At 39.4% G+C, this 11,363-nt stretch overlaps 1 protein-coding gene across 1 annotated transcript in view; it reads right to left on the reverse strand.

Annotated features, from left to right (window-relative positions):
* The window catches only part of LOC109970847 (stromelysin-3-like), a 12,706-nt gene extending 3,121 nt beyond the window's left edge, over positions 1-9,585 (reverse strand). The window contains exons 1-7 of the mRNA XM_020618701.1: positions 9,487-9,585; positions 7,139-7,183; positions 4,246-4,526; positions 1,405-1,548; positions 635-768; positions 238-452; positions 14-132 (exon numbers count right to left, since the gene is read on the reverse strand). Of these exons, the coding sequence (XP_020474357.1) occupies positions 14-132; positions 238-452; positions 635-768; positions 1,405-1,548; positions 4,246-4,526; positions 7,139-7,183; positions 9,487-9,585 (1,037 nt within the window). The remainder of the gene's footprint in view (positions 1-13; positions 133-237; positions 453-634; positions 769-1,404; positions 1,549-4,245; positions 4,527-7,138; positions 7,184-9,486) is intronic.
* Positions 9,586-11,363: the final 1,778 nt, after the last annotated feature.

Genomic DNA, 11,363 nt, shown 5'->3' on the forward strand with positions numbered 1-11,363 from the left:
GCGTGAAGTCAAGGCTGGATAACCAGCTTGCAGCTGCCCATCGCGGAAACGCCAAATGTATCGAGACTTAAAGAAGAACAGCTCTCCCCTGATCATGGACACGGCATCAAAGTTTGTTCTGCAGGCATCTGGCTGGGACACAACATACACAGCATGGACAGTTTTTTTGTGGTTTGCAAAGTTGCAAATTATAAGACTCAGGAAATCTTGACATATAGTATATGTAGTTTTACTTACTATTCCAATTTCAATCTCATTGGTCTCAGGTATGTCAGGCGGCACGTACCGAGGTGGGCCATACAGGTACTGAATGCCCCTTTTGTCATCCTCACTTAGCTGCACAGGGTAGGAGTCACTGTAGAAAGGACACATCACAGCGTCAGGCTCCAGAGAGTGCTGCAGCCCTAGGACATGGCCAAACTCATGAGTTGCCACTTGTAGGAGATCAGTGCCTAAAAGAGACAAGAAAGAATTAAGCAGTAAAATTAGTAGCTGGATGCATTATTCTGGTAAACTGAATTGAGAAGCACAAAGTGCCCTGAATTCTAGTTAGTTGTATAACCATTTAAAACCAGGTTTTGGTCATTCTAAAACAAGACCTCCATTTACCTCAGACTAGTTCAAATGTACTCACCCACATTGTTGCCCACTGTCCAATTCTCATCATAGTCAAAGTGGACTTCCCCCTCTCTGTGTGTCTGGGGGAAATAGGCATGAGCGAGGATTCCTCCAGGACCATCAAATGGTAAGCTGTCCCCGTGCCAGTACCTACACAAGCACTTCTTTTATTGTACAGACATGAATAGGTAATATCAAACATCTGAAGCCATTTCTATATACTGTACCTTTGTATTTGAAAGCCAGGTGGTAGGATTTAAAAAAGAACAGAGCATATGCTAAATTTTCTCTGTCACATACAGTTTATTAGGTACACCTAACTAAAATGAATATTGTCTAATACACCAGTCCTGCAACAAATCCATACAAAGTCACAGCTCAGGACTGTGATTTCCTACGTGCTGAAGCAGAAGGCCAGCTTAATTTGTTGCTGCAAAATTATATAAGGTGACAAAGTCCAAATTATGCAGAAGAATGTAACCTGATTTTTTAACAGCGTAGCTGTCTGCCCCTCTCATGGCTGTCATACTTTAACCATGTACCATAGTAACTGACTTGAGGTAACAGTGCACTGTTTGACAAAGCTGCCTAAAGGCAACCGTTCCCTCTGATTATACAGTGTAATTATAAAACTCAGGCATCATGTCATTGGCTTGTCACAGCATCAGTGATCAAATAATCTTTGTTTTTTTTTAAGTGATGCTGGCAGTAAGGTTCTAGGAATGGCAGATGGTGCCTTTACCTAGTCTAACTGTGTGCGTTGCTCGCTGGCGACCATTTTGTTACCTGTTAAAGTCAATAATGATGTCGGCTTTTTCACTGGTGACCTCCCTGAACCTCAGAGGAGTCACAGCACTCCATACACCTAATGCCTCCTGGAAGACACGGCGCACTTCGTCCCCACTCATCTCTTGGGGTAAACGTACAATCCTATTGAACACAAACACACACACACATACACCAGTGTGCTGTATTAGAGAGTACTGAAAAATACATTTATATCCCATGACAAAATTCCAGCAGACAATGCAATGCTAATCTTTTATGACTCTCTATTGCCAGGATTTGGTCTCATAAATCCTTTGGGGGACAAAATCCATACTCAGTAATGTGTTCTTGAAAAAACCAGAGGTTCCAGTTTCTGCACTGCAGTCACTGAGGATCTACTCTTCACAGACCTCTTCAGCTACCTTAAACTGAAATAGCATTTAAAGTCAAAAGACAAATGTCTAATGCAGTCAACTTCTTATTGTTAATTTTATGACTAGGAGGGGGATAAAGGTTTTTTTTTACCTTGATCTTTCACTTAAGTTCTAGTAATTACATTTAACAGCTTGATAAATGCAGGGACAGTGGTATGAAACATCATGTGCCACCATGCGTGTTGTTGTGAAAGCAGAAGGTTTCAGTATGCTGCAGTATAACAGTAGGTGAAATCAATGAAATCAGTTTTCATTCCAGGCATGAAGGCCAAACCCATGCCGAAGCCCTAATAACTTAGTTCCACCAGCATGCATCACAATTCCTATCAGTGTTAATCTTGAAATGCTGGGTTAACACACACTATCTGGAGAATCATTTTGTAATATTCCGCTGTGTGGACAAGCTCAGACACGACCATGGGATGTATGATGAACCTCTGGCAAGCCTCACCGACAGCAGGTTGATGGTGAGCTTTCTGTGCTGCTGTGTAAGGAAATTGAGTCAAAAATTAAAATGAACAGACAGAGTTTGAACATACTGCTGTGGTATATACACTTAAATAACTGCCAGGTGTATAAAGTGATGCTCTTTGATCTGTAAATAATACCACTGTACTGCACTTACTGATTTCATAAGCTCTTCTTACACAATAAAACTGGAGTTTGGTTTGTGATATTTTACATTTGCCTTTGAATAACTGTTTTCAGCACAAAAGAGCTGTTGTGGCAGAAGCCACTGCACGTCTGAAAGGCCTACACCAATGATGTTTTTAGTCATACTAGGAACTGAAGAAGAACCTTAAGTTATAGACATAATGCTGAACGCATTCATGATTGTCTGTGGTGACAATATATACCTTGCTTGTTAGGTATGAAGTAGATTGCAGTTTATTTTTACGTCGGCTTCTTTTCTTGGTACTGGCAAAGAACAACAGCAGAGTTTCCAGTTATCCTCAAACTGTCTCCTTTCAGATACCCTCTCAAACATATACCGTACATGCACAGTTACACAGGAAAAGCCTGACAACTGATGCACAGTATTTTTCTCATCCTGTCAAAATGGCAAGAACCTAATGAAGCGGCAGTGCATGTTCACTGTTAACACAAGCAGACAAGTACACGTGCACCCACGCAAACAAAGAACTGCAGAATGAAGCAGCGCTGACCTCATTTGGATCTCTTGGTTTAGTCACACTGACCATCCTGGTAAACACATAAATAACAGTCTATAATAATAACTAAGCTATTTAAATTTTAAGTCCATGGTTGATTCCACAACTTATGGGATGGCTACAAATCTGCCTATTTTTCTGCTCTGACAATCTGAATCTACAAAGAATCCACACCACAAGTCTTCATGTGAAGCTAAAACATAAACACATTTTTCTGAGTAAGCACTGGCTCACCAGCTCCCCCCACTCCCATCCTGGTATCAGAGGTCCATACCAAACTAAAGTTATCCACTTTGTTTTGCTTCAACAAGTACTTTCTTAAAAATTGATTAGTTTTTCTGGGGGCCATAAAACCCTGGAACTAAATTACAAAGAGGCTGTGTATTGACTGTGACTGAACAAGACAAGACAGACTTCTAAAGGCTGAAGTCAACAGACCTCATCATTTATTTTAAAACATATATTTAAATTGAGGATTCCTATTGAAAACATAAATTAAAGACCATTCCACTGACTAAAAACCCCCAGTGACCCTGTTCAGGCATAGGTGGTTGTGGTCAATTGTTCTGTGGGCCAAAACTGTTCATCAAAATACAATCATTACTTTCTGAGTTATGCCGTTAACAAGCAAACTAATAAACATTGGAAAAAACATAACCCCCACCCTTGGCAAAGGTAAACATCATTACTCTTTAGTCTATTCAGACAATTGTGAGAAAGAAATTAGAAATTGTTTTCACTGATTGTTGAATATTTTCATTCATGATTAAAAGTATATAGATAAAAGCAGTAGTAACCTAGACAGCACTCAGAGAGTGGAACCTTTGCCATGGGGCAATACAGCTTCCCCATAATGCCAAAAAGCAATATTTCCAAGATAGTTTGACCCAAGAAAAACAAAAGACATGACAGTCAATCAGCACAGCCACACACTTTGGCCACAAGGGGGCTCACATACTGTATGGTCAGCAGCTTATCCAGCACTCAAAATGGTGACTAATATTTTAAAATATTCCTGCATCCAAATTATGACACAGATCAGCAACAAAACGTAATCAGTTGTCCTGTAGGCCATACCCTACCTCTCCAAAAACTTAAATCAAAATACACTGATTACTTTTTGACTTTTGGTGTTAGCCAACAAACAAAGCAAAAAAGATGGCAAAAACATAACCCCCCAACCTTGGTGGAGGTAGCAACTGCGTAGCTCAACAAACCAGTATACTTAGAAACAGCATGCTTATGTTTCTTACTGATAGGTGAGGTCAGTTCTTTCCCAACGTCCTCCAAACAACGCAAATCGCTTCCCGCGCTGACGTCTACGCAGGCCTCTCTTCTTCTTCACGTTGTAGTAGGACAGGTGAACCTGCGTTAAATTGGAATAGTCTGGGACTCCACAGCGAGGACGCTTCCAGAACTCTGTGTCATTTTTGGATACCATTGCAGATTTCAATTGGTACTCTTCATGTAGTATGTCCTCTTCATGTCGGCCTCTCTTCTTCAGGCCAACATGACTGTTTATGTGAGGCCACCCCTGCAAACACAGGCAAGGTTACTGACATCATCATAGAGACTTTGCAATAATAAGCATTACTAAATAAGATCTATATTCTGACTGAGAATTGCAATGTGAGTTTTTATGCAGACAATATCATACTGTATGCTGCTAGCTCTGCCTCAGACCAAGTCTTCTCCAGGCCACAGTCTGCTTCTGACAATCTCCAGAACTCTTTCATTTAAAAGCTGTTCAACAAGCTATGAGTATCAGTGCACCCCTAACCCAAAGTAATAGCTTTTGCTTTTGCCAGTAGATTTATTAGATTGTGTATTGACAGACATTAAATATTTTTACTCTAAGTCATTCTGTGTGTCTTGTCTTCATCTAATACCAGACCACCTACAATTTTAGTTTTGTGCTGCTGTAATAAAGCGCTTGTCCAAACAAACCTAGGATATATAAATACACGCTAGAAAAGTCCCACAACCACTAATCTGTCGGCTAAGACATATGCATCTGTGCCCTTTGTTCTGTGAAACAAACAGGATTATTTTTGATTTAACAGACAAAAGGTCACTTTAAGCTTAAAGTCATGTTAATTTCAGTTATGTGAGCAAATCCCCTCCACCCAATGCAGTGTAATTAAAGATTATAATTTATTAATTCTTCTTTTATGATTGAAAAATAAATAAAGCAAACACCGAGAAGAATTTCATGCTTAAACAACGCTTCAAGAGCACTGTAATGTAAAAGGATTATGGCTTGACATTTGTTCAAACTGAATCAAAAGCCACACTGGCCCTGACACAGCCTCAAAAACAACAAGTGTCTGGAATGAACTGTGCCACCTTCACCCTCCAGCTGTTAAATGATCAAATTTAAATGTCTTCAGAAGCTATTTAGATGAACTATTCACCATTTTTTGCACATTTTACTGTTTTGTATATTTAATCTTAAATGGATAAAAACACCATTTTTGACCATCATCATTCAACACTCAATATATATACTGTATATATGTGTGTGTGTGTGTGTGTGTGTGTGTGTACACTGTATGTGTGTGTGTATGTGTATAACATTTTAGTTTTTGATATGTTTTTTTGTGTGTTGTGTTGCATTATGGGAAGTGATGGGTCTGGCAGGGCTGAAGCCACAGGTTTAGCTGAACTGAAAGGCATCTTGATTTAAGGTGAGCATTGGTACAGAGAAGCAAGTTTTTGTGTTTAAAAATAACAAAGCAAAAACAGAAACAGAGTCTCCTGACATTGAAACAAAGCTTTGTACATGTTAGGGGAATCCTGGAGATGGCTCTAACATGGCACCACAGGGCACTGTGGTTGCTTTGTCTTGTTCAAACGGACGCGCCCAAACTTCAACCCTAGTAATGTGCTGGACATGTCTGCACAGGGGAGCATTAGAGTTCTAATAGATTGCATCTGTTACATTGGTTATTCTCTGTTGAAGTCACTCAGTCATGTAAATACAGTGTATACATACAGGCATGAACATGCACTGAAAAAAATGTGCACTATGCACAAACACATGAATCTATTCCTCAAACCCCCACAGAGCTCCAACACACACAGTGAGTGAGCAGCTGTCTAGAAAGTCCCTGCTCAGTCATGACATCAGGTCGTCTGCATCATAACATAGGGAATGTCTTGTGAAAGGTTTACAAGAATGCTGATCTGACAAACTGGGAACGACTGGCTTGATGACTTGTGGTAACAGTAATATAGTAATAAACATGGGAAAATCTGATTTGGCTCCCTAAACCACCACCCTACAAATATGATAAGATCCACTCTCACAGATGTCTTTTGGCAGATAAAAGGTAGTGCAAACTAAATTTAGCTAGGGTAAATATTTAACCACAGAATGCCCCAAATATCCACAGCCTCTCAACTGGAGGGAATGTTTGCAACATAAAGAGGATCAGTAATGAATACAGATGAGAGACTGAGCCTTAAAACACCTCTCATTAAAGTTTTTTCATTAACAAGCTCCATCACAGAATTGAACTATTCTACATAAAATATACTTTTGAAAACTAATGCTGAGTGTGCTGGAAGTTGAGATCTTATTCTTAAGTAAAAATACCAATACCTCAGCATTCAAAATTCTACTATATTATGTATTAAAATGTACTTAAAGCAAATGATCTTCTTTTGCAAAAAATAGCCTTTGTTAGTACTGATGCACTGATGTGTCAGCAGCATCGTAACCCAAACATACAATGTTTGGGTTGATCATAGATGACAGTGGCCTTGTCTGACAGTTAAATGGTAGTTTGTATCAATGTGGAAGTCTCAAAACACCAGTCTAAAATTGCTAATTTGGGCAAAAATAACATAGACTTAGCTTAGAGCCTTTGTACGATCTCCTCAGTGTGGCTGTTAGTTCATTAAACCCAGCAGGGCTGACTAATTATGTAATGTTTTAAATGACCAAACTCCATGATTTCTGTCATTATAATCAGAAGAAAAAACAGCATTTAAAAACAAATCTGAAACATAATACTGCCAAAGTCAGCCATGAATCATAGTAACAAGCTGTAGACACATTGCTTTAGTGGGGCCTTTAGTGAATTTAATGGAGACTTATGAAAGTAAAATTAACTTCATGCATCAGAAGGTTCTGGCTTTTACCTTTCTCAAAGTTGAAGTTGGAGCAGCTGATAAAACTGGACTGCACTGCTTTTAAAAGTTTAGGCTTTGTAGATAACATCCATCCATTATCTATACTGCTTAGTCCTGAAGGGGGGGGTGACAATGCTAACCACTGCCCACCATACCACCCTGTTGTTTTAATGGAATTTGATGACTGTATTTTCAACATGTAGTTAACTATTTCTGTATGATTGCTGGACAGATTTCCTTTCACCTTTCAAGTCCTTTCATCAATGGTGTCCATTGATGGTTCATCAACGTCCATCTACAACCTAAATTTACATGTACATACAGTGAAAATTTAAAAACTGAGTTCATCTGTCCTCTAGCCAGACAGGCAACATCTCAGCAGAGTGCACTATGTTTTCATGAATGAACTGAAGAACTCACCTCAGACAATGTGCCTTCTGTGTGACCTAATTTATGAACTGCACCTAGAGTACACGACATGCACTGAAAACATTGTAACTTTATCCAACAGGCAAGGGTGCCAGTAGAGATTTTGGGCCCCATGAGAGGACATCTAACTAATGTTGTATACAGGTGTTTATAATGCTGTATACAGATGGAACTGATGGAACTGTGCCTTGCCAATCTGTATCTGGCAAGTAAAGACAACAACAGAAACACATCTGGCTATTTCTTCTAACATGCGGCAGAACTAACATGTCCTGCGGCAGAACTTGATGTGTCCTCTGTCCCTGACCAACTGCTTGTTTGTCGCAGATAATAAAATGACATATAATGAAGACGCCTCAAGCCGCAAACAAAAATGTTCATGCCTTTTCACTGTTGGATGTCATCACCAAGCCACAGTCACATCTCACCTGAGATCCTATGGCTCCACCTGAGTCTCTTGCTCTTTCTGCTCTACTACAACCCCAAATCAGAAAAAGTTGGGATGGTATGTAAAATCAAAATTAAAACTGAAAACAGTGATGTGTAAATCATCTGTGTCCTGTGTTGCATCGAAACCAATACAGCAGCACATGATTTGATGAGACACCTCATCAATTTGATTCTTGGTTCACAATAAACACATTTCAGTTCTGATGTCTGCAACACATTCCAAACAAAGTTGGGTCAGTAAATCATTTGCCACGGTGTGATGTTGCCGTTCCTTTTCACAACACTTAAAAGACGTTTAGGGACTGAGGACACCGAGTGATTAAATGTGTCAGGTGTCATTTTGTCCCATTCTTCCACATTTACTGTTATAAATGCATGTTAAGAGGATTCATTTGTCATTAATAAGTCTAGTTTATCTATTACAACTGAGTACTTAAATATCAAGGATGGTATAATGAATAGCAATGCTTGACACTGCTTCACTGTGGTCCTGCTTGGCAGGGATGGTTGTTTTCTGCAGACACTCAGTATGGTGTACAAACAAAGCCTCAGTGGGGTTGTTCAGGTGCTGAGTGTCTGTTTCCTTGTGTGTGCACCTCTCTCTCTCTCTTAAGTAGCAATCTGCTGTTTTCTCTTTTTCTCCTGAGTCAGCAAACAAGCTCAATTTTTGAACCTCCACACGCTGACTTGCCTTTGCCTGCATAATCTGACTCTCTCATTCATGCTGCTGACAGCTTTACTGGCAAGTAGGTTGGGCATTCATCAAGCTGCAGATAGTCTGAAACAAATGTCATCCTATTTGAACATACAGTATAATGACATGCACAATGCTTTACTGATTTTTGATTTTTTTAAACTTGAACTCTTTTAAATCTCTAAAACTGTTTTTCCAGTTACAAAACACAGTACAAGCATATTCATCCACAAACAATTTGAAAATGTACTACAACAACAAGACCCCCACTAGACTCTCCATAATGATTTCAGTTCTCAGATAATATGTTTGCAAACATGACCTGGTGGTAAGTCAACCATCATAAGCTTTAGGTGAGTAAATGTAGCTTGAGTATCATGTCAAGAACGTGTTAAAGAACAAAAGCTTCTCTTTGAAGTACAAGTTGAATGTAATCGTTTACAAAACTAACGTTGCTTTTAAATACAACAAATTATTTGAGCAGTTTCATCGTTTTTAACTGATTGTTTTATAGTATGGGTTTTCTAAGAAATGTTATAGTGCTGATTGTAGCTATTAGCTTATCTGAGTGGAAATACACCAAATAAATTCATTCACATGCAGCTGCAACACATGACCTTTGTCTCTAAGTCTATCTCTCTGTTTCTGTCATACACACACAACATCCTCCATTATCCCTAACAGATCAACAGTGTGTCATTCCTGACACAAACCCACCTTTTCCCATTCAAGAAGTTCCCTTTCCAATTTTTAATAAGAGCTTGCAAGTCTGCGTTTGACCCACCTGTAGCTGCTTGGACTTGCTGATGGCCCTCCGGTCATGTATAGGCAGGGAATGAATGCAGAGAAAAAGATGCAAAGGCAAGATGCTGCCGCAAAACATTAGCGCCCACATTATGTTGTGACACACACATACAGGCTGATACAGTACCAGTTAATGCAGGACAGGCACAGGAAGAGGCTTAATGAATGCCGCTGCTGAGGAGGACCTTGTGTGGGAATGGATGATGGCAGGGGGATCTCCTTTTTAAACTACTTTTATAAGCTGCGGTGCTTAGCTACACCACAGACGTAATTTAACCCCTCTCACTCCAAAGGTACAGTGACTAAGAGTGCTGCCTGTCCTCCAGAGTAGATCACACAGAAACAGCCTGAAGTGCAGAGATGAATGGCATAAACAGAGGCTCTGTTTAATTACTTTACAGAGCAACTTAGTGTTACTGGCAAATTATGGCTCTGCTTTTAAAACATGTTTGCTAACATGAACCACAGTTGCCAGAATCAAATAAATGGAGCATTAGTCACTATGATTACTGTAAATATAAAACTATACGTTATGAACAAATTGACTTCTCAATGAGATTATGTAGAATATTAATATATTCTTGATATGATTATTAAATCTTAAAAGCTGCCATTTGCTATAATAACATCTGTTGGCTGCTGATAGAAAAGAGGTTGATGAGAGCAGTGAATGAACCACACAGTATCAACAAGTCACTCTGACCCATATGGTCGTTTGACCCTTCACTCTTATACACCACCATTAGGTACGGCAAGCCATTGAGCTGAGTGGGCTTGCATGTTAACGTGCATGCATTTTGCATTGTATTTATTTCCTACTTTATTCATTTTTCCCCAACAATATACTAGGTGTGAGAGTGAAGGGTGGTAGGGTTTGTTATTGTTATTATTGTTGGTGAATTGTGTTACTATCATTTGTTCTTAGGGGACAGATAAATGTCCAACTTTGTGTCTGATTGTTTTAAAATAAAAAATTTGAAGAGAAGCATTCAAATCAGTCAGGCTTTCATCTTAGTAATGAACTACATTTGTCTTACTAGGAGTCACATGCTGAATTTAGGTTGCCAGTTACATTTTACCTACCTGCTTTACCTGGGTTTAACCCAAACACAGTCTATGGTTTAACCATAAAGATGATATGTCTTGCAGCAGGATTTCAATTGGTATGGCTAAAGTGAACCCCCTTTATTTTATTGAACCACATTTACTGTCTTCATCTTTTATGTCATTATGAGCTCTGTTTTATCTGGAATTTATTTGCTTCTTGAACACAGAACCATCTGCTGATCAAACTATTCCTGTAACAAACACCAGCTCTGTGTTTCAGCTCTACAGATTAACCACATTTTCTGTCTCCTAGGTTCGCTCTTGCGATATGTAAAACAACTTGCTCATCTGTCTTTATCATGTGCGTGTTTCTCTGTGTCTAGCAATATGCTTACAGGCATAGGAAAATTAGAGGAGCTCTGGCATGAAATTGGCAGGAAACAGAAAATGAATGTCTGAGTTTGGAAACTTCTCAGACAGAGTGAGAACACTGTCTAATAACTGGGTGGTGTTGGACCTTGATGACAGGTTCATTTGGCATCAGCAAGCAAGTTTACACACACAGTTCATGCTGGACACTTATTTGCAAACTGGAACCGCTATGCAGAGAGTCATGTGTTGAATACTGAATACAAATAACTGAACTTATACTTGGGTCAGGACCATTTAAAGGCAACACACACTGGGGTTGTTCTGTCACATCATGTGACACACATCACATGATCCTAGGAGTACATCCCATTTCCCTTATTTTGTCTTTCCTTGCTCCTCAGCCCCAACTGGACCTGGATGTCTTTTGTGTCCATTATC

This window comes from Monopterus albus, unplaced genomic scaffold (genome assembly GCF_001952655.1).
Source record: "Monopterus albus unplaced genomic scaffold, M_albus_1.0 scaffold209.1, whole genome shotgun sequence".
Classification (NCBI taxonomy): Eukaryota; Metazoa; Chordata; class Actinopteri; order Synbranchiformes; family Synbranchidae; genus Monopterus; species Monopterus albus.